This window comes from Symphalangus syndactylus, chromosome 8 (assembly GCF_028878055.3).
Source record: "Symphalangus syndactylus isolate Jambi chromosome 8, NHGRI_mSymSyn1-v2.1_pri, whole genome shotgun sequence".
NCBI classification, from domain to species: Eukaryota; Metazoa; Chordata; class Mammalia; order Primates; family Hylobatidae; genus Symphalangus; species Symphalangus syndactylus.
This window is the reverse complement of record NC_072430.2, coordinates 47,758,176-47,781,654: the sequence shown is the minus strand read 5'-3', so window position 1 is coordinate 47,781,654 and position 23,479 is coordinate 47,758,176. Positions and strand designations below refer to the sequence as shown.

The following is a 23,479-nucleotide window of genomic DNA, read 5'->3' as shown; positions in this document are numbered from 1 at the left end:
TGAGTTAGAAGTAAATCCACATGGCCCTCATTACTTTGGCTTGAACTTTTAAATTTTTAATGTACTTCTTTTAATCCAGTGATTTGGAAGTTTTCTGGTTGCTTGGTTCTTTTTTGCATTCACAGCAGAGCTGTGTGTAAACCACCCAACATACTCCTTAATGTCCTAGTCCATAAGTGTAAAAACTAGAGGCATAAACTCATTCATTTTTAGTTCTGTTTCCTAGCCCAATGCAGGTGAGGATTAAACATGGTTTCTCACTCTGTTTGTTTTTTCCATAGTGGTGTGTTTGACCTTAGTGTTGAGAATAGTTTGAGTCACTCAGAAGAGAGCATGGGAAGGAAATAGACATTTTGACCCACAGTTAGCTTCCAGTTTGAGATTTCTCTTTCCTTTCCCTGCAGAAAATCACCTCTTTATGATAACTGCTTTCTCCATGCTCCTGATGGACAGCCCCTCTGCACTTGTGATAGAAGAAAAGCTCAGTGGTACCTGGACAAAGGCATTGGTGGTATGAGATTCAGCTGTCCTTGTTTATCTCTAATTAGGTGCATTGGATGCTGGCAGGAGTGGGGAGTGAGATAAGGAAGAGGGAGGGATAGAAGAAGGCAGAGAGACCATGAGATGCATGGGACTGGGTAGGCACAACCCAGAAATCGTGTTCTCTGCCAGGCCGTAGCAGAGAACAGTGAAGGTAGTGCTGCTTCTTGGGTGTGGTGGCGGGGGCAGGGGGAACAGTCAAACACTGATGTCTCTTCTCTTAAGAGCTGGTGAGTGAAGAGCCCTTTGTGGTGAAGCTACGGTTTGAACCTGCAGGAAGGCCCGAATCTCCTGGAGACTATTACTTGATGGTTAAAGAGAATCTGTGTGTAGTGTGTGGCAAGAGAGACTCCTACATTCGGTGAGTGTGGCATTGGGCCACCCTGGTTGTCTGTGGCAGATGGAAATTGCTTTTGTAGCCATATGCAGAGCCTTTGGGGGCTGTGGCTGAGTCTGTCCAGCTTGGCTGAGAGACTTGTCCCTAGCATCCAGCTTCCCCAGGAGCTTTGGTATTCCGCTGCCCTTGCTATAGTGGCCCTTACCCCTCCTGAGCCGTTTCTCAGTTTCTGGAGTGCAACACCATACTCAGTAATGGTCTGTCATGGGGACAGTGGTTCCCTTTTGCTCATGAAAGACTGAAGACCAGTTCCTTCAGCAGCTGTGTGCTTCTCATCCTCTCTTGACTGGCTCACCAGCTTTTTGAGCCATGGTTTTATTCATGGAGTATCCAGATGTCCTGAAGCCTGCTCTGTGCTGTAATACTGTTTCACATCAGGGTCCCTGCACCGTGAGGGTGAGGCTGCCAACTATGCCTGAGTGCCCAGACACTTGGGCTTTTCTCCCTGGCTTCTGTGGAGTCACTCACTTTCCTCCTTTCTCCCCTGCAAAGTGAGACAAAGTCATTGCTGCCAAGAGTTTTTCCTGAGAGCTTAGTTCTCCTTAGAAAATAATGATGAACCTGGTGAACCAGGGAAATAGAGTAAGGTATTCCTCAGATGAAGGAAATTGGCTTTTTCAGGTTCCCAGGCCTTCTTGAGAGAGTTGTTTTCCAGGTGTCAAAGGCCATTAGAGTATCTTTTCAGTTCTCTGAGACTTTCCCTTCTGGGAGCACAGCCTTCTCAGAGGTTGTTATTAACCTCTTGCTATGCTGGCCCTCCACTGAAGCCCACAGCAGGTGGTCTGTACTTACTTGCAGGAGAGAGGAAGCTAAGACACAGATGGGCTGAGAGTGGAATAGGTGATACTGCCTTTCTGTGATCTGTGTTGGGCGGTGGTGCCCAAGGCTTCCCAGTCGTGGTTAGGCCCCAGTTAGAACCCCAGTAGCCTGTCTGCTGTCTTCCCATGTGCTCTGTCATACACTCATGAGCGCTGCTTTCCGGCTGGGCTTGTTCCAGGAAGAACGTGATTCCACATGAGTACCGGAAGCACTTCCCCATCGAGATGAAGGACCACAACTCCCACGATGTGCTGCTGCTCTGCACCTCCTGCCATGCCATTTCCAACTACTATGACAACCATCTGAAGCAGCAGCTGGCCAAGGAGTTCCAGGCCCCCATCGGCTCTGAGGAGGGCTTGCGCCTGCTGGAAGATCCTGAGCGCCGGCAGGTGCGTTCTGGAGCCAGGGCCCTGCTCAACGCGGAGAGCCTGCCTGCTCATCGAAAGGAGGAGCTGCTGCAAGCACTCAGAGAGTTTTATAACGCAGACACTGTCACAGAGGAGATGCTTCAAGAGGCTGCCAGCCTGGAGACCAGGTACAAAGCACAGGAATTGCGGGATGTACCAGGGACATTAACCCTCAATACTTAGTGAGAATGCTTGCCAGGGAGGGGGCATTGGCTGCTTAGGCACAGTGCCTAGCCTCATGCTTCACCTAGTAGGTGTCTAGTAGTTTAAGATACCTTGGAAGTGGAATAGAACAATCTACTTGAGGATTTCCTTTCCATAGGAAACTTGCTTTTTGTGAGGTGCCTCTCTTTGACCTTTTTAAAGATCATACACTTAAGTTCGGTCATTTTTGTGATTAGCATGAGAGTGCAGTTGTGGCGGAGCTGCATCTTACACATTCTATGCAGACGTAAATCCTCATGCCAGCACATGAGATGAAATAATAGTCCAATAACACCCTCAAAGTTCTGAAGTTCCCCGTGAGATACAGTACATTCACCCCTCAGTATCCATGGGGGATTGGTTCCAGGACCTCTCTTGGATACCAAAATCCACCAATGCTTAAGTGCCTGATATACAATGGCATAGCATTTGCATATATCCTACACACATCCTCCTGTATACTTTAAATAACCTGTAAATTACTTATAGTACCTAATACAATGTAAATGCTATGTAAGTAGCTTTTATATTTTGTTTATGAAGTAATGAGAAAAAAGTTTGTACATGTTCAGTACAGATAGTTTTTTTTTTTTTCAAATAGTTTTGTGGGTTTTTTTGTTTTGTTTTATTTTTTTGAGATAGTATATGGCTCTGTCACCCAGGCTGGAGTACAGTCGCACTATCTTGGCTCACTGTAACTTCCATCTCCCAGGCTCAAGTGATCCTCTCACCTCAGCCTCCCAAGTAGCTGGGACTACAAGCATGCACCACCACACCCAGCTAATCTTTGTATTTTTTGTAGAGATGAGGTTTCACCAGGCTGCCCAGGCGGGTCTCAGATTCCTGATCTCAAGCAATCCACCTGCCTTGGAAGAACTGGGATTACAGGCATGAGCCACTGTGCCTGGCCCCAAATCGTTTTGACCTGAGGTTTGAATCCACAGATGCAGAACCCACAAAGATGGAGGGCCAATTCTATGTGTGGTTTTGTTTCTCTGACTTTATACAGGTCTGTGAGAACTGTGACTAATGAATTCATAGTTCCTATCTCACCTGCACTCCAGGGTATCAGCTCACTGAATGGAATGGTGAGCAGAATTGCTGTTACTATGTAAATTACTTTTCTCTTTTTTCCTTCCTTGCTTTCTCCCTCCTTCTCCATGAGTACATAGTTGAATTCTTGTGACACAATGCAGTATTCTGAAATGAGAAATGAATGGGCACGTGGCTCAGATGGTAAGAGCTCTGGGCTACCATGCGCAGTTCTGCCTCCCAACTGTCACTTTTTCCAACAGGACTAGGAGTTGAAATAAGGGAACTAATAAGTTCACAAAACCTTGAGAGTGATGCTGGTTGCCTATAGGGTTTTTGTTAAGTGAAAAATAAAAAAGTAACTCCAATTATAAGCAAATATTTAATTTTTTTAGAAAACAAAAATTTTTTTTACTCTGATCCATTACTACTGATCCATTACAGATACTGCAAATATTTATTGAACAGATACTTATAGATATACTATATCTTGCAGCAAACAAGCTAATAAACTTCACATAAATTGCCTTAATTGTTTCTCATGACAACCCGACAAAGTAGGATTTAGATTTCTTACTGGTTAACTGCTATTATATCTTAAATTTAAAAAATCTTTCAGAGTTTTAAAAGAATTATAGAATTTTATCCCCATAACTATTTTGTGAGGTTGTAGAATAGATGTTGTTTTGTAAGTAGCTGGGATTACAAGTGTGCCACCACACATGGCTAATTTTTATATTTTTAGTAGAGGCAGGGTTTCACCTCGTTGGTCAGGCTGGTCGCGAACTCCTGACCTCAAGTGATCCTCCCGCCTTGGCCTCCCAAAGTGCTAGGATTACAGGCATGAGCCACCACGCCCAGCTGCCAATATGTTTTCTAAAGCAGCTAAACCTCCTGTTTCAGCCACAGACTTTTCTAACAAATTCATTTTGCTGAATTGGATAAATGAATGCTGGACTTGTGACTGAGAAGAACAGTTGTTTGAGACAGGCAAGTTAGTGGGAAGCGCATGAGCTAAATATTAATAATAAAGTGTCTGCAGATACCCAGAGATGCCAACACTGCTGGGGTGGTGGGCGTCTTGGGAGGGAGGATTGAAAGTGGGGTATGGATATAGGGAGAGGAGAGTGTTTGTGGGCAGGGTACTTCTTGAGGAAGGTCGTCTTTATTCACAGGAGGTGAAAGCACCATTCACACGGCATCGGAGCAGTTTTTAAGGACTCTGCTTAGTTAGGAAGGAGGGAGGGATTCATCTTCCCATTTAATGGCACCATTTGCACAACTGAGCAACCATGGTAGCATTTCACTGTGACCGAAACACTTCTCACCACTGTGGCTTGGCATCTTTTTGTGAGAAAGAAGGCTCTAAAGAAATATGCTACCTTGCATTTTACATTCAGTTATTAAATTGTGTTGTGAAAAAGTGTAACATGTGGGCCGATTTAACAGCCTCATATAAATACTGTGTCCCAGAATGAACAACTTAAAAGAGGAGTGAGCTGGTCACTGGGTAATCCTGGAAGAAGTGGAAGACCAGCATTCTTCATCCATTATCAGCTGGATGGTAGTGCCCCTCTCGTGGGAGCTGAACATTAAGAAGTGGCCTTCCTGTCAGTAGAGCTCACAATCCTCAAATACCTTCTGTTGGGATTGTGAGTCGTGTGTTCAGACTATAAAAGGGGCAGAGATAAGAAAGAGGATGTTTTGAAAACACCAAAGTAACTAACCCTTTAGGAGTTCTTCAACCTCCCCATTTACCCTTGGCCTGCAGCATTTGAAGCTGTCTGTGAGGCCATCCTGTGCTTGTTTCCCTCAGACCCTTTGTTTTTCATGTCTTGGCAGAATCTCCAATGAAAACTATGTTCCTCACGGGCTGAAGGTGGTGCAGTGTCACAGCCAGGGTGGCCTGCGCTCCCTCATGCAGCTGGAGAGCCGCTGGCGTCAGCACTTCCTGGACTCCATGCAGCCCAAGCACCTGCCCCAGCAGTGGTCAGTGGACCACAACCATCAGAAGCTGCTCCGGAAATTCGGGGAAGATCTTCCCATCCAGCTGTCGTGATAGCTGCTTTCCTCCCAGTTAGGACAGGTGGGAAGCTGGAGCCAAGGTCGAAGAGTCGCCTGTTCCCATTTTAATACATCATTAATTGTCAAAGCCTGGGTGACACAACTCAGAATACTAACCTAGACTAATTCCAGGATGCTTCTGCTGGAGCAAAGATATTGTTTGAAGGAGAGTTTATGGTTTTGGATTTTAAACGGGCAGGGTCTTTTTTCCTCTCTTATTTTTGTGGACAAGAGAGGCCTTTGCCTTTATTTTTACTCTCCCTCTTCTGCTGTCCCTGTGCAGAGGAAAAATGAAGAATTCTCCCAGAAGTGACTTGTCAAGACTTTAAAAAAATGTTTTTAATGCATTTCTTCCTTGTCTAGTGCCTCGGTTTATCTCTAACAGGGGCTGTCCAGTATATCAGTCCCGTTAGGAGGGGAGAAAAAGTTCTTCCAAAGGCTGGAGAAGTGAACAAGGAGTCAAATTTATTTTCCCAATTCAACTTTGTAATTATCATTTCTTTGGCTTCATGCTCTCCCTAACTCATGTGGTTGGGATCCATCCCATCTGGGTCACTTCAGTCTACTTCACATACTTGAAAAGGCCTTCCTTTACACTTCCAGGACCAAACAGCAACTTCCTGCCACACGCTTCCACCCTATCACTGGGAGAAATCCTTTTCTGGAAATGAGCCTTTGACCTGGGTGGGGCAGAAAGAACCACAAACTCCATCTCCCAATAGAACTTTGAAATTCACTCAGCTTTTCCTTTCATGCTGTTTGTTGCCTGCTTGTTGCACTCCTCCTGCCCCAGAACTGCAAGATTTTTAGCTTCACCCCTTTCTGAGAGGAATGTTATCTTTTATCAGAATCAGTATCAGTTCCCCTGTATTCTGTGCTTCATCGAATTTGCAAGACTGACCTCTTTTAAGCATTTAATTCACTCCCAGAGTCATCTGGTCAGGTTGCAGTATGAGGACTTCTGTCTCCTCTGAAGCCTGGGACACTGAGCTTACTTAATACATTAGATGTTCAAGAGGAGTGTTGTTTCATCTTTCAAAATGTTAGGCCATCACTTTGAGTATAAAACTGACTTATTAATGATTAGTAATTTTTCTAAAATATTAGGAAAACTTTCTTATTTTATAAGATCTTAACAAGCTTAAAAAAGAATTTTATGACCAGAATCCAACAAGAGCTCTATTTTGGAATTGTGCCCAAGTTGGTGATATTTACTCTAAAATTGATAATAAAACTACTTGTAAGCACAAGGCTCACTGGATGTAAATGTAAAACTTCATGACTTTAAAAAACTGGTAAGCGTTCCTAGGGGAAGGGCTATTTATCCTACGGGTCCCTGCCTCCTGGCAGTGCCATGGTATGTGTGCATGGATATACCACACACAGTCACCATCGGCCATCAGTAGCAGCCCATGAACCCACGTGCACATCCTGCATCTTGCTCCTCTGACCCTTCATTCCCACTTGTCTTCAAGCAGGCATTTCTGGGATCTAAACTAGAAATCCTTTAAAACAAATAGTACCAGCCACTTTGAGGAATGTGCATTCACTATAGTGGGTTATTATGGGGTCTCTGCCTCCTGGCTGTGTTATGTGGAGCCCAGGAGTGGAGGAGAGCTGTGGAAATAGACGGGGAGAGGCTGGTACTTGGGTTGTGGTAATAGTCAGGCTTGCCACAAGAGGGCACTCATAGATTTGTTTTTATATTCATTCTTGAGAAAAAAGCAACTGGTTACTGAACGTAACTCATGACTTATGTTTCAAATTTTGCATAGCTGATTTTAAGTCATTTTGATAGCTTTGCAAGAAAAATTTTTCCTTTGAAACAAGGGAGTAGGGCTGTTTCATTTTCTTTCCTTCTAATCCTCATGCCAAGAGGTGAGAAACACTTAAGGTCATTTAAGGTGCTAGGGAATGAGTTTTCCCATGGAGCTTTCTGTGAGGCGCAGTAAAATAGAGCCAGCAGCAAAGTAGAGGAAAAAGCCAGACTGTGTCACACAAGATTTCTCATCCTTTTCAGGAGAGAGTTACTGTGTAGATTTGAATCTTTTTTCTTCGAGTCTGCTTCGAACTTTAGCAGGCTTTTCCTAAGACTGACAATTGTCATCTTAAATCAGAGATTTGAGGGTAGACTTATTTTATGGTAAATGTCTATTTTTCTGATATAAAAGTAACAATGCTCATTACAGAAGAGTCTAAACAAAGAATAAAAATTAGCCATCTTCTCTCCATATAAAACAGAGCTAAACTTTGCTGATATGTTTATGAATTTCCTTTCAGTATAAAAAGTGCATATAAGGTGTATAATATTTACACAAAATTGAAGGTCATACATGGATACAGGTTGGTATCCTAACTTTACCCTCTCACTGATTAACACGGTATCACCAATAACTTCATATGTTTTTAAATCTTTGAAAATCGATTTCTAGTGGTTCTACCTTATCCATCCCCACACTGTTGAAAATTTTGGTTGTTTCAGATACTTTTATTATCAATGATGATGTGATAAAGTTTCTTATATATATCTCTTTGGCTCTATCTTCGGTAATTTCTTAAGAATAGAATCTTAGAATTGGATTGTGAAGAGGGGGACTCACATTGCTGGGGTTGAGTACAAATTGACATCACCGTTTAGGAATGAAATGCTTCTCTTTGACCATTTAGCTCCAGTGTCCCAGCGTAGTCACTGAGCTTCATATGAGTGGCAGTGAGAGGACAGTGTCACAGCAAGGGCCTCTCTGCATGCTCCCTGATCATTGTGTTTGCAGGTTCAGCATCTCTTCTTGAGTCCTTCCCATCTTCCAAACTTATTGCCTCATTTCCCCCTTGTAGTCAATGTTTTTTGGAAACACTGTTTATTTTAAAATAAAAATGTAAAAAAAAAGGTAAAAAAAAATTTAAAATTTTAAAATATAGGCTATAGGCAGATGTTTTTTCCCTGCTACACAAACAATTAGTGATTTGCCATCCCAAAGTGAATGAGGCACAATATTCAGGGATTTGTAACCGCTTAAGAGCACAGCCATAAGTTACTTATTCTTATCCATGTCACGGATAGAGATCAGATGACAAAATGTGTTCTGTTGAAATAAAGCCATTTTAATCCTGCACTTTAGACTCTTAAGAATCCAGCAGGCAGAAAGAGGTTTTGTTCACCTTCCTATTCTGCCTATTAGTTTGGGGCCCTAACATTTGACTGTAAGTTAAGTTCTTAGTTTACCCTGCCTCTCAATTTTTCATTCATTTATTTATCCTTTCTTCCTTTTTTTCCCCATCCTTATGTCTCAGCCTTATAAGAAGTATCATTTTTTTCTTTTAAAGGAGATATTTTCTCAGTTTGCTAGTTTACTAATTATTATGTATTTTAAATGAATCTTTCTGGTCTTTTATGTTTCCTGTTATAAGATGGTCATTTTTTGAGAGTACCTAATCCCCTTAGGAGTACACTGAGAATCAGTTTCTGTTGGAAGAGATAAACTAAAAGAGGGTATAAGAATGATTCGTGTTTTGATTAACTATTGATTGATCTGAATAACATAAAAATAATACATAATCTCCCCAATACTTTTTTTTTTTTTTTTTTTTTTTTTGACAGGGTCTCACTCCAGACTGGAGTGCAGTGGTGCAATCATGGCTCACTGCTGCTTCGACCTCCAGGGCTCAGGCAATCCTCCCATCTCAGCTTCCCAAGTAGCTGGGACTACAGCCTTGTGGCACCATGCCTGGCTAATTTTTTAATTTTTTGGTAGAGATAGGGTCATGCTTTGTTGCACAAGCTGGTCTCAAACTCCTGGCCTCAAGCCATCCTCTCACCTTAGCCTCCCAAAGTACTGGGATTACAGGTATGAGCCCTGTAATCTGGCTCAGTCCCCCAAATACTTTTGTTTTGGAATTCAGGTATAATTTTCAGGCATTCATCAAGATGCCCCTTGTGCAAGAGCCCAGCACTTTCTGCCTGTCCCACTCCTGGAGCAGTTTTGCATCAGGCAATGGAGCAGGGATGACGTGCAGCCACACAGCCCATGTGTTCGAAAGTACCTATTCCACCAGCCTGCTAGGAGATGTATTAGTCACTCCCTTTGCTTGAGGAAGCAAGGCCTTTCTTAAATGCTAACATATTATTTAGAAAGGTGGGAAGTACATTAGACCATTGTTTTTTTTCTAACCAGCTTTATCTGTGGCCAACTCTGGTTGGAGGCCCCTAGAAACTGGGTAACCGGACCAAATGGTTAATCATTTGAGAGAATCAAGAACTGCCTTTGCAGAGGAATAGAGTTGTCAAAGGACCTAGTTTGTACATCCTGGGTTGTACCCCCTTCTGATATGGTGCAGGCTGCCTCAAAGATCATTTTGTGTTGTGACTGAATGGAGATAATGTCATACCCTCCAGACTGAACTCAAAGCATTTGCTTTTTGCTATTTGTTATTCTCAAATTTTTCTCTCTTGCTGGATGGGTAGCCTGTTGCCTTTCTCCCAGCATAAGCTTCAAAAGCTGCCGAGTTTATAGGCAGCATTATTATAAGCATGATGTTTGGGTTCAGAATATTCCTGAGTTGAAATGGCTACTTAGAATCTACTGCTGCTGCTGCTTTTTTTTTTTTTTTTTTTTTGAGACAGAGATTTGCTCATGTCACCCAGGCTGGAGTGCAGTGGTGCATGCAGTCTTGGCTCCCTGCAACCTCTGCCTCCTGGGTTCAAGTGATTCTCCTGCCTCAGCCTCCCAAGTAGCTGGGATTACAGGCATGCACCACCACACCCGGTTAATTTTTGTATTTTTAGTAGAGACGGGGTTTCACCATGTTGGTCAGGCTGGTCTTGAACTCCTGACCTTAGGTGATCCGCCCGCCTCAGCCTCCCAAAGTGCTGGGATTACAGGCGTGAGCCATCACGCCGGGGCCCTACTTCTGCTTCCTAAAGATCTCCCTTCTCAGGCTGCAGCACGCCAGGGCGGAGTTGAAATTCGGGCCACTCAGGCCACCAGGGTATCTATTAAGTCCTGAGTAAGAAACAAAATTTTGAGCTTAGTAAGCTACAGGGGGCTGAAAAGGAATGAGATTGAAACATGGATATTTTAAAGGAGGTATGTTTATTTGTTTAGTGGGGATGGGGTGGGCTGGGGGCTTGTTCATGAACTGAACTTTAAATTTTGCTCTTTCCTATACCTAGTTCTGTCATGTATTGGAGGATCAGAAAAAAGCGTGCTGGTGACTGAGGTTCTGGTTCCAGCCACCAGCTGTGTGCCTTTGGACAGATCACTTTTCTGGGCTCCTTTCTGTATCTACAGAGGTTTGAATTAGATGTGCCGTAAGGGCCCTCCTAGCTGTAGCATTCTGTAGTCCACCCCACTGTTTCCTTATGTGGCCCTTTCCCTTGAGTACTGTGTACTTTCTGCTTTGTTGCACACTCTCGTCCCACCCCCAGCGCTGGGAATGGAGACTGCATGGAAAGAAGGGTAATGAGGGAAGCAGGATGCCACACCATGGCCTCATTGACTAGGGAGAAGCCTGCTCTCTCCATCTGGTGTCAGAATACCTGTCTCACCGGCGATGTCTGTGTGTGGCTTTAGGGAACTCACATTTCCCTATCGCCCAGTCCACTGAATAATCAGAAAGAGAGAAGGGAAATCTGTATGTTTAACCACATTGCCAGTGCTGTAGGATTTAATAGGAGATAAGTGTAAAAGGGAAATGAGGCAAGTGTGCCAGGTGTTGTAGATGGGAGGATATTGAGTAGGGAAAGACTGTTTCTCATTTTAAGGATAAAGAAATTAAGATTATATATATATATACACACGCGTATGTGTATATATACATATACGTATATGTATATATGTATATATACACATATGTGTATATATGCACATATGTGTGTGTATATATATATGTATATATGTGTATATATGCATGTAATGGAGAATTGAATTGGGTACTTTGAAAAAAAAAACCTTAAACCAATAAGTAAAAATACTCTTTCTGTGTTTTGTGTGTGGTGTTGTGACAGCCCAAGAATATTGGAGGCATCCACAGTGTTAACACATTCTTACCCATCCATGAGTGCTAAGACATGAAGAACTCACAGGGAGTCAGGGAAGCATCTCTGGAGCCTGTCTTGTATAACCCTGACATGCCTTGGACTTTGTCCTGCTTGCCTTTGCCTGGGCATCAGCTAGACAGACATGTGCAAAATGTAAAGTTTGCATTTTATAAGCTGCTGAAGACATTTCTCTCTATATATCCATCCCCTATGACCTGACAGAAAATACAATTTCTAGTCCATCCTTGTGCTTAGTTTCAGTCCCAAAGTGGATTGGCTTTTCGTTGTGTAACACAGATTTATATCAAGTGTGTTCATCTTGGAGCTCTTTTCACAATAATCACCTAGATCTAGACATGAGCCCCTGCTTTTTACCAAATTGGGGTCCTTTTGTTGTTTGTTTCAGAAAAAGTAGGCAGCTAGCCAATCAGGAAGCTCAACTACATTTCTCTGCCCTCTCCTCGATGGACCCTAACTTTATCTAAAATTCTAAAATTTCTCCTTATATCCCATGGAATCAACTAAAGCCCTGTTGGCTGGCTTTGTTTCTTTTTAATCAAGATATGTATGTTTGGCCCTGGAGGTTTGGTAAGCCTGAGCTGTTGCACATATGGCTCCCTCTGAGTTCTTGGACACAATGAGCAGGACTAAAGTTGGCTACAAAAAGGAACAGAAGATGACTTAGGTTAGTTTTTCTTTTTTAAATGTTATACAAGTGCAGAGCACTTGGCTGCCATCCCCCTCTCAGACCATCAACAGAGCTTGACCTTGGCCAAGATTTTGCCTCATCCTCTCGGCATTTCAGCATAGAGTTGCGTTTCAGCCATGGAATGCTTAACCAAAAGCACATGCTGTAGTGGTGGTTTCCAAAGAGTAAGTTTTTGCAAAAAGTCCACATAATGTTTCCTAATAACAGCAGCTTTCTCTGAACCATCAACCCAACAAACCTCTAAGTGGTGATTTTTTTGGCTTATTTGTCCACAAGGACTGTGATTTTTTTTTCGTTTTTAGCAATACTTTATTAAAGTGCAGTATAAGTAACATATGATAAAGTGCACACATCTAAGAATACAACTCAATGAATTTTGACAAATGCATATATCCATATAACCGCCAGGGGCTGGTGTTTTTAATATGTGAAGCACCTATTCTAATGATGTACATTTTGGGATTGGAAAGTTGTGCATTCTTCTAGCTGAGGAAATTACTATAACACAGTAAATCCAGATCAAAGTGTGGTGAAGATCCACCTGCCACAGAGAAAGTATTAATAGAATATAAGGCCAGGGTGCAGGAGAAATAGCCCAGGAAAGCCATCCATGCAAATTTTGTTTCCTTCCTACTTGAGAGGGTTGGAGATGAGAGTCCATCCTTCCCTGGCTCATAAGCCCATGAGTTATGTAAAACACTGTTCAATAAGGCAGAATATAAGTCCTCTTATATATTGAGTCCAGGCAGTTTTCCCTTTTGTCACATCTAGTGGATTTGGTTATTGCAAAGCTTCATGTTTGTTTTTAATAAGTTAATTTTTAAAAATAGGTAAAATGTGCACATAGTATAAAATTTAAAAAAAACATATAATGAAAATCGCTTCAGTCTTTCTGCCCTCCTTGAAAGCAACCAGTGTTACTATTAATTTGCATCCTTCAGAGAGATTGTATGTGTGTGTGGTTTTGTTTTGTGTTTTAATTCCCAAGATTCTTACTTGGTCGCGAACCAATAATATCCTCCACCGCTTTGTTTCATACTTTAGGCTCTAGTTTAGGGCATTTATGCAGAAACGTTTTGGATACTGCAGCCTCAGTAGGACTAATTCTTTTTGTTCTATACCACGAAGTTCATCCTCTATGTCTGTCAGCTGGTTCAAAAGTTCATGTTTCTCACAGGATTGGCCATGGGTTGAGAATCATTGAAGCTGTGTGTTTATTATATTGGGCCCTCTCTCTCTATATATATATATTTGAAATTTTCCATTAAAAATGTTTTTTTAAAAACTCAGTCTTTTGTTTGTTTTAAAGTAATGCTTAGTTGCAACCTAAAAGCAAACCGTAGATTAATCTCTAGACAGAACTCCCTGCCCCACCATCCAAGTCAGACATTCAGAGTTCCCAATTTGCAAATGTGACCTAGGATGGTTATTCACCTTCACAAGCCATCCTTCTGTTTAAACATAGGATTGACTTCAAATTTATTTTGAAAAGCCAGCTTCTCTGGCACGTAAAATTTGATTTATACACTAATTCTTTCAAGAATATGAATCTCATGCACAACAGAGGGCTTATATTCTGCCTTCTTGAACTGTTTTACACAACTCATGGGCTTATGAGCCAGGGAAGGAAGGACCTCCCATCCCCAACCCTCTCAAGTAGGAAGGAAACAAAATTTGCATAGATGGCTTTCCTGGGCCACTTCTCCTAGATGCTAGCCTTATATTTTATTAATACTTTCTCTGTGGCAGGTGGATAAGGAGTCAGGTCTTCTCCAAATTTAGAACTTCCCGAAGATACACAGTCCAGAGAAAGGAGCGAGGCTCTTGGTGTTTTCCAATTCAAGTCCCTTATGGTTTCCCTAGGGCCATTTTACCCTTGATGCCCTTTCATGCTCACCTTTGTCTTGCCATAGTCTTAACACCCAAGGCCTCTCAGTCATCATTAAGAATATTCCCACTGGTCAGGGAGTGCCCTTTGAGCATGCCCTTAAGAGCAGCTGTCAGATTTGAGCAGCATCTGCTTTCTGACAAGTTTGAAGACAGGGTGAAGGAAGCCATTGAGTATTTCCCAGTGGAAATGGTACCACAAGCTGCCTTTGGGACTGTGTTCAATATGCGAGTCTAGTGGCCTGGCAGCTTGGGTGGGGGTGGGGGATGTAAGTGTGGGTCATTCAGGATGGGGCAGGGATCTTCCCCATCCTGAATGGTCTCGGCTGTGTCATCCATGCAGGGTCCTGATGCTGGAATCCTTCCCTCAGCCTTCGGCTCCAGCCTTTTCTGGGCAGGGAAACAGAATGAGGCAAAATACCTGGTGTGTTTTAAATAGATTCTTCTTGTGGCAGCCAATGAGTCCAACAGCTTGGAAGGTGAGTTACCCTTCTCGAGAGACTTATGTTGTGCCATTTCTCTTGCCCCTAGCACCTGGAATACTGACCACCCCAGCCCCTCCTGCCATCCTCCCCTCCAACCTAAACTCCAGTGATGTTAGTCATCCTCCTGCTGCTCCCTAGATGGACTGTCTTCAGGCTTTTCTGGTTTTAGTATTTATTACACTTCCCACTTGGCTTTTTCTGTCCCCAAAGCTGATTTTCCTCATGCTATTTGTCCAGTCCACCCAGTGCACATCCCCATCTGCTGCTGCTTGTCTGACTGTCATGGCTTCCCGATGATCTTCTTGCCTCCACCTTCCCATGGCCTGCTAGGGGACAGCCCAGCCCCACCTGGGCCTGTGTGCAGTTGGGGAGGCAGGAGAGGCTGCTCATTGCAGTGGCAAACGCTGGGGCCTGCAATGTGAGGTCAGCAGTCAGTGCTCCAGCACAGCCAGGACACCCCAGATTGAGCACGGGCAGCATGCAGAGCCATTTTCAAAAGAGTATCTTTCAGCAAAGAGAGTTAGGACTTCACAGGACCAATGTGGCCTCTTCCCACCCTATCTACGGAGGCCACTTACAAGACCTAAGCGTCATGAGCTCTGCGTTCCCAGTAAGGGGTCACACAAAGGAAGGACATGAGTATTTTTTATTTGCTAAGGGGAGATTGGCTGTGTTGATTCTGGAAGGAGGTAGGGTATGGGGAATGTGAATAGAGGGTAGAGGCTCCTACTTCAACAATCTCAGTTGTGGGGCAAGTGAAAGCTCCAGACTAGGAAGCAGACCTCAGCGATGACGGCTATTTCTTGGCAGTGTGGCAGTGCCATAAGTCGGCGAAACAGGTAATGGGGGGGGGGATCAGAAATCCGAGGAGGGGCAAAGAGAAGTAGGACACACAAGTGATGGGCCAGCACCCATTAAAGATTAGAATCAAAAGAGGAAGGTCAGGTGGAGGCTGGATGTCATGAGGGAAAGTTGATGAGGAGCCAGCACTGGGGAGACCAGGGCAGTGGGACCCTGCCAGAGACCCTGCAGCTCAGCTCTGCCACATGGAGGCAAGCAGTTTGGGGATGAGGCCAGGAGCAAAGGGATCTGTGAGGACCCTGTCTCATACTCATCTCTCACCCTTTTATTCTTTTTTATGAGCCTGTCCTCATGTTATATTAGTAGTAGAAAACAAACAAAGGCAGTCTGCATTTGAAACGGGATGGCACAGCCTGGAGAATTTAAGGCTGGATGTACTTCCCCCTTTGCTGAATTCTTAGGCCTCTTTGCCCATCTGGTTGGTGCTGGAGCTATGGGGCCAGCCCCTTACTGGAGCACTCTGAATGGAATCCCTACACAGCTCAACAGCTCAGATGAGTGCCGGTGGCAGGGGTAGCCAGCAGCGGGTGTGCACCCACAGAACCCCTCCAGGCCCATGGGGCAGCCAGGGGAGCAAGGCTGTTGGCCAGCCTGGCTAGAGAGGGATGTTTGCCTTAGGTAGGGCCTGGTCTGATGGCAGCTTCCAGTGTGTGACTCCAGCTCAGTCACTGGGCTCCTCTTTCCCTAGGCACTGAGCTGCAGAGAGGCCTGAGGTAGACGAAAGAGGAAGGAAAACTTTTTTCTTGATGGAAAAAAATTTTAGGTAAAGAGGTAAAAAAATTGAAAAGGCACAAAAGGGTATACAATGAAGGTCTCTCTCCTACTCATGTTCCCCTCAATTCCCCTCCTCAGAGGCATCCCGAGATGTACCAATTTCTTGTACATTCTTCCAATTTCTCTTTTTTAGTCTGCTATAATCCAGAAGTTTCCAGATTCTTGAACAAATGGACTATTTTAAGTTGTTGGGGTGTGTGTGTGTGTGTGTGTGTGTGTGTAAGATGTAGGAGGGGAATCAAATGATAATAAAGAAAATTGTATCCTAGTTGATTGCCCATCATTCTTGCTGAGGCAGGGAATGGTTTAAAACATTAAAACAAGTAAATAGAATTCTAAAATGCTAGCACTTGAAAGGACCTTCCAAGTACTTTTCTTTCTTCTTTTCTTTTCTTTTTTTTTTCCAAAGCCCCCCCCACCCCCATAAACATGAGGAAGAGGCCCAGATAAGTGACTTTTCCAGGGTCATCATGCTAGCTGACAGCGTATCGGCTGCTAAAGTGGAAATTAAAGCAATGTTCCTGGAATTGGTATATATCTTGAAGCTCTCAGCAAGGCTGAAGATATCCATCGATATATTCTGAAGTGTCATTTCTAAAACCCAGGTTTCCTAACTCCCAGTTGCCCAAGAAAATACTGAGTGTTGGCCGGGCGCGGTGGCTCACGCTTGTAATCCCAGCACTTTGGGAGGCCGAGGCGGGCGGATCACGAGGTCAGGAGATCGAGACCACGGTGAAACCCCGTCTCTACTAAAAAATACAAAAAATTAGCCGGGCGCGGTGGCGGGCGCCTGTAGTCCCAGCTACTCGGAGGCTGAGGCAGGAGAATGGCGTGAACCCGGGAGGCGGAGCTTGCAGTGAGCCGAGATTGCGCCACTGCACTCCAGCCCGGACGACAGAGCGAGACTCTGTCTCAAAAAAAAAAAAAAAAAAAAAAAAAAAAAAAGAAAATACTGAGTGCTCCATCTTTAGGTAGTGGTCTTTGTAAAGATAAGTGATTCAGCGGTGGAAGGAAAGACAAATGATCAGACATGGATTTAGAAATTTCCTTCGGTGGACACAAATAGGAGGAAAGAAATTAGTAATTCCAGGAAAAGCCTGAAGTCAAATTCCAATTGAAAACAGAGCATGCGCACACATGCACCCGCCCACCTACCTATACACAAGTACTGTCAGAAGACAGAAGATGGCTGCCGGCAAAGTCTATTGTCTGTCTATCCTGCTGGGCTCTGGGCTGAGATTCAGGGTCCAAGCAGAGTCTGTGAGAGGCAACATAGTGCCATCTCTCTGCCAAAAAACTTGCAGCCCTCTGGCTTACTGTCACTGGGCAGGTATTTTCTTGTTGGGCAAAAGGGATAAATGTCAACTTAGACTAGACAACTAAGGAGACAAGCTGTGCATAGGGAGGATGTGCCTGGCCATGCCACCATGGAGCTCTGCCACCACTGGCTCCATGAGCACTGACAGACAGCCCCAGCTGTTTCCTACCACCTACCAGGAGGAAACTCCATAAAATTTAAATGCTGATAAAATGGCAGGATGATATTTTAAAATCCTCCCTGTTTTGGCATCAGCTCCAGACACTGAGCAATTTCAGTGTCCAAGCCAGACTGATGGGCCTTTTGATGGCTTCAGAGGGTGGCTTCAGTGAGAAGGGGACATGTAGGACTGTAAACATTGGCTGTAAAAGCCTTCAATTGCTTTGAAATGGTAAATTTCCAGGCAATGTGGATCTGATGTTATATGCCTCCTGCATTAACAGCTTTTTCTTCCCGTTCAATTATTTTGACTGGTAAGGGTGTAGAAATTACACTTCAGAATATATCGATGGATATTTTCAGCCTTGCTGAGAGCTTCAAAATATGTACCAATCCTGGGAACATTGCTTTAATTTCTACTTCCCAGTTTCACAAGGAAAATGGAGATATCAATTATAAGCACCATTAGACTGGAGGAAATGCAGGACCAGGACTATGGATCTCTCTTCAAATTCTCTTTGGTCTTGTCACCTGACTTTTTTGATATGGAGACAAATTTTATTCAACCCTAGGTCAAGGGGTCCATCCTGATATGTACCAGATGAGATTCCCAATAAAGCAATGAGTATTCCTAAGAGACTGGGTCCAGGGACTTGAATTAAGGCATCTGACAGAGGCAGAAAAAAATGCCAGTTTTCTGTCTCTCCATCTTCACACGAGGCATCCAGAAGCCCTCATCTCTGACAACATGGCCTTTCTGCCATGCCTAGGTGCTGGGTACCCAGCAACATATTCGCCTCAGCTGTGTTTCTGGCTTTCTCATCTCTACCTGACTGGCGCCGTCCACTCTCCTGGAGCTCCAGATCTGGATTTATAGATGCCTTCCTGGACTGACCACAGAGAACTCAAGTTCACTGAACACACCTCCCAAATTGGCTGCTCCTCCTATATTCCCCATTTCAGTTAATGGTTACATTACACCAAAGCACTAGTCTCCTAAGCAAGAAACTTACATGCTATTCTCAAATCCTTTCTCTCACATCCACCTCAAACTGACCACCAAATCCTACCCTCTTTCTCTCCTGCTTCAGTGTTACTGCTCTAATCTGTGCTTCTGTGGAGCTCTATTATATTATCTTGTGATTTTTCTTTTTCCTCTGAGGCAGGGTCTTGCTCTGTCACCCAGGCTGGAGTGCACTGGCATGATCATAGCTCACTGCAACCTCAAACTCCTAGGCTCGAGGTATTCTCCTCACTAACCCTCATGAATAGCTAAGACTACAGGCATGCACCACCATGCCCAGGTAATTTTTAAATTTTTAATGGAGATGAGGGCTCACTATGTCACCCAGGCTGGTCTGGAACTCCTAGTCTCAAGCAATCCTCCTGCCTTGGCCTCCCAAAGTCCTAGGATTACAGGCATGAGCCACCACACCCGGACTCATCTTGTGATTATCTATGTGTATCTCCCCATTGTCAATTACTGGACTCTTCAGAGGCTACAAACAGATTCTATTAATTTTTGTATCCCTAGTACCTAGAAGTGCCTGGCATGGTAGGTGTTCAAGAAGGAAAGGAAAGGAAGGGACTGGAAATTCCACGCCAATGGGCAATCAAGCACTGGCTTTATAGTCTGAGTGGGCTATTTGGCATTTTCATGGGACAGAATGGGGAGTAGCAGCAGCTGCCACCCTCAATATTCATTCATTCATTTACTCTGCCTAGATATTTAGCGAGTGCTGCCAAGATGCCCAACACTGTGCTAGAAACTCATGATACATAAAAGGAGGCTGCCAGGCTCTGCTCAGAGGAGCTCCCATTCAAGGGAGAGACGGGCATGTGGTAGGCACTAACCTGGCATCTTGGGCCATGTAGTCTGATCTGAGGACCTTGGCCACCCAGCTCTGCAGAGGCTATGGAGAAGGGGAAGGGGCTCAGGAGAAGGTAGTGGAGACGGGAAGGTCAGAGGCCTTGGAAAGGGCTCTGCCTCTGGGATCAATTCTGCTGAGGAGTGGTTTTATTTATGTATTTCTCCTTTGTACAAATTCCTTGCTTGTTAATGAAAATCACTGGACACATTTCTAATTAGCCTGCAGCCTCTGCAATCCTATTATTCCCAAATGCAACACCTGGGTTATTTCATGATCCCTAGTAACATTTATGGTTCTTGCAGTTGTCCACCAGAATTGGGGTCATTCCTTCTGCTACTTCGCATGGGACCACAAAGGACTTTCTCTCGCCCTCATCCTGGGGCAGGAAGGTTTGGCCCTGGCTCCATGACTTGGGGAGGAAGCACTGGCAGGGGACTCACTACACTGGCCCCCCCTGACCCTAGACGAGTCACCCCCTTTGTCTGTGCTCTAGTCCTGTACTCATTTCTCAAGTGCTTAAGAGAGAAGTGCATTTTTTCATAGAGCTACACTGCCTTTTTTCCTCCCTCCCTCTTCCTCTCCCTTCCTTCCATCAACAAATACCCATGCGATCGCATTCCAAGGGCTTCAGACAAACAAACAAAAAAACAAATACTACACACTAACAAGCATGTACTATTTGCCACTACTATAAGCACCGGGGAAACAATGGTAAAGAAAATATACAAGAACCCCAGTCCTCTTGGAATTTGTACTCCAGTGGCAGAAACTAATAAGTAGTAAATCAGGGTTATCAGACAAATAGGAGGAGGAGGATTGACAATAAGAAAACTGCCAAGTTCCTTTCAAAGAGCTAAGTCCTTTCCTCCATCTATAATGGTTTATAGAAACTACCTTATAAATATCTTTTCCTTAGAGATGATTGGTGCATTGAGTGTGCTCAGCTGGCAGTGGGCAGCGCATGCTCCACTTTATGCTGGCACCTCCGTGGGCATCAGTCTCCTCCCCTGTGGAAGGGGGATGATTGCGCCTTCCTCACAGGGTCGTTGTGAGTATTCTGAGATCGTGTATCAGCACATTGCCTGTTGCTTGGTAACATACATTCTGTCCACCGTCCCTGCCTTCTTTCTTGCTTAGAGCAGACATGGGCCAGTAAGGGTATCCAATCAGGTCCCTTCCCTACCTTCTGGGCCCTGCTGCTGTGGACAGAGCAAGAGCTTCTGAGCTGGCCCAGCACCTCAAATGGGAGGCTGGGGCCCTGCTCTGTGCCTCTCCCCTACCTTGCCTCCAGCCTGCTCAGCAGAGGCTCTGGAAGAGGCAGCCACCCACCCACGGGCAGGACAGTCTATGACTGCTGAACATTAGCCATGGCCAAAGAGGCTGGCATCAGGTCTGTTCTTGGCAGCAATCCCTTTCAGGAGGCCCCTTTCACCTCCAGCAGCCAGCAACAGCCTGCAGGAGAGAGCCCCTGGGGGGTGCTTACGAGGCACTGGATTTTACACGACTTTATTTCATCCTATCTTTCCCAACAAAGTTGTGAGGTAAGAGCTGTCAGTGCCCCATTTTGCAGTTGAGGAAACTGAGGTTAAGAATTTGCCCAAGCCACTCTCTTAATTTGTGACAGGATCAGCATTCAAGTTCGGGCTGTCCAACTCCAGAGCCAGGGCCTTACACTGAGCTGTACCCTTTCCCCCTCGGTTATCCACTCCTCCACAACCCCCACACCAAAGGCCCAGAGGCGGAGAGCTCCCTGGGGCATTTGGGAGCCCCAGGGGCATGTGGAACTTTGCCCAGCTTACCCTTTGCCCAGACCCCCCGTCCCCCCAGGACATCTTGTATCCCTCCTTTTATGGATGAGAAAATGGAGAACTGTGGGCAGGGGAAGTGAGGCTCCTGCATACAGAAATTCAGACCACACTGTAGATTTCCCAGTGGCCTCAGAAGCCCTGTACTTGTACCCAGACACAAGCGTTGAAAATGGCACAGGACTTAAACCGGGCTTCACCACTTACTTGCTGTAAGATTCCAGGCAAGTTGAGTAGCCTTTGAGCTTCAGTGTCATCATCTGCAGCTGGGGATATGATCATCCTTAGCTCAGGGTTGTAGGGGCTTTAGAGACAGTATAGGTGAAGTGGTGGCACAGTGGCTGGCACCTGGTAGGTACTGAGTAAATTGTAGCTATTATGATGGCTCTTGTTTTCAAAGTTCAAAGTATGTGAAGAAACAGTGAATTCCTTAGGTGTTGTTTTGATTCTGTGATGCTGCTGGAGTCCATTCCTAGTACCAGAAAGGAAACAACACTCATTGTCATTTCTGAGCATTGAAACCTATCCCAGGGAGGGCCAGTTCTGCACCCACTTGGGATTAGAATCTGAAACAAAGACCACAGACTGTAGCCAAGGTGGCAATTCCTGGTCTCCAGCTCTGCCAGAGGGCCTATGGCTTCAGGCACATTACTCCACTCCTGTCTATGTGGAATTCCTGTCAGTCAAATGAGCATGGTAATTACTTGCTGTCTTACCCCCACCCCACCCCCATCATCCCCCAGGGAAGTGCCCAATTAAGGAACAGCTGTGGTGAAGTCATCTAGAGAGGCTACACTTCACTTCTGTGCAGTCTTTCTGGTGGTAGGGGCCAAGCAAACCTCTCAGGGACAGAACTACCACGAGTGACCATTTGGGGCAGATATATAGCATCCTCACCACTGAGCCCTGGGCAGTAAATGGTGAGATGTGAGAAACCCTGCCACATTCCAGCCCATCCCACCCCTCCCTGCTTCCCCCCCATGGAGCCTTCCTTTTGGAGTCACCAGAAGCCCCATCTGCCTGGTTTCAGTCAGCATGGTCCAGCTTCATCCCCATGCCGAGGGGTGAGTTTGGAGCCTTTTACCAGGAGGTGATAGGTGATGTGATGTCTTCGGATCCCACATCCAAAGGCAACTAGATATGCACAGACCAGGCTGGGATGAGGGGAGCAGCGTATGACAACAGGGCTACTCCCCAAGTTTTCACCTGGCTTACCTGAGAGATGTGTGAAAATTGGGGCACCAGGAGGGTAGTTCCCTTACATTTTCTTGGTTGACCTGAGAGGCCTGTGGAGCCTGATTCCCAAGGAGCAAGGTCTTTCCTGGCCTCCCCCAATGGCATGACCACTGGATCTGCCCCGGGATTCCTGCGGAAACCAGACGGTGGCTTGGGTGGTTTTCTCCATCTATGCAAACGAGCCCTGGCCCCTGGCGCAGTCTTATTAAACTCCCCAGGTGAGAGAGACCTGGGAGAGCATCTGGCATCTCCACACTCCTTCCCCTGTTGTTTGTGACTGCCACACCTTATGCCTGAAATTCCTGGCTACTTGTGTAGACCCTTTGTGAGGCCCTCTTTTGTGCTTCTCTTCTTTCTAGATCCCATTCCGGCTTGGGTCACTTTTGGACTCGTCTAAGTGTCCTCGTCATTAGTCTTCTGAGTGAGGATATCGTATTGCAGTGATGACCCTGGGTTTTCCGCAGCAAAAACCCAACTAGGGGTTTCTTCACCTCAACAGAAATGTATTGAGCAATTATTATATGTGCGGTTCAGTCTCGAGTGCTGGAGAAATGGAGAAAAGCCACCTGATTTTACTTCTATCTGTCAGGGTGGTGCTCATGGGATGCTTGTGGGGGGCATGATGCTGTGACTTCAGTTTGCCTGATTCCCCAGGTGGCTTCATTTAGAGGCTGGACCCTATATGGGTCTTCAGAGGAGCCATGGTGTCCAGCAGTGCCAGCAGGAAGCAGACTCCTCAACAACTCTGCCCCGGCATTCAAGGACCTCCTGAGTTCAGACTCACCCAGCCTGGCCAACCTCAACTCCTGTCAAATCCTAGGCCCCCCTGCAACGCCTGGCAGCTCTCTCTCTTGAACACATCAAGCTCTTCCAT

At 45.1% G+C, this 23,479-nt stretch overlaps 1 protein-coding gene and 1 long non-coding RNA gene across 8 annotated transcripts in view; one reads left to right on the top strand and one right to left on the bottom strand.

Annotated features, from left to right (window-relative positions):
- EXD2 (exonuclease 3'-5' domain containing 2) overlaps positions 1-7,990 on the top strand; it is a 53,071-nt gene extending 45,081 nt beyond the window's left edge. For all 6 annotated transcript variants that reach the window (XM_055289010.2, XM_063644381.1, XM_055289016.2 and 3 more), the window contains 4 exons: positions 405-511; positions 766-901; positions 1,935-2,291; positions 5,242-7,990. In XM_055289010.2, coding sequence (XP_055144985.1) covers positions 405-511; positions 766-901; positions 1,935-2,291; positions 5,242-5,458 — 817 coding nt within the window. In that variant the 3' untranslated portion in view covers positions 5,459-7,990. The remainder of the gene's footprint in view (positions 1-404; positions 512-765; positions 902-1,934; positions 2,292-5,241) is intronic.
- LOC129487737 (uncharacterized) overlaps positions 1-23,479 on the bottom strand; it is a 65,950-nt gene that overhangs the window by 40,973 nt on the left and 1,498 nt on the right. For both annotated transcript variants that reach the window (XR_008659446.2, XR_010122087.1), the window contains one exon: positions 21,577-21,841. This is a non-coding gene — a long non-coding RNA (uncharacterized lncRNA). The remainder of the gene's footprint in view (positions 1-21,576; positions 21,842-23,479) is intronic.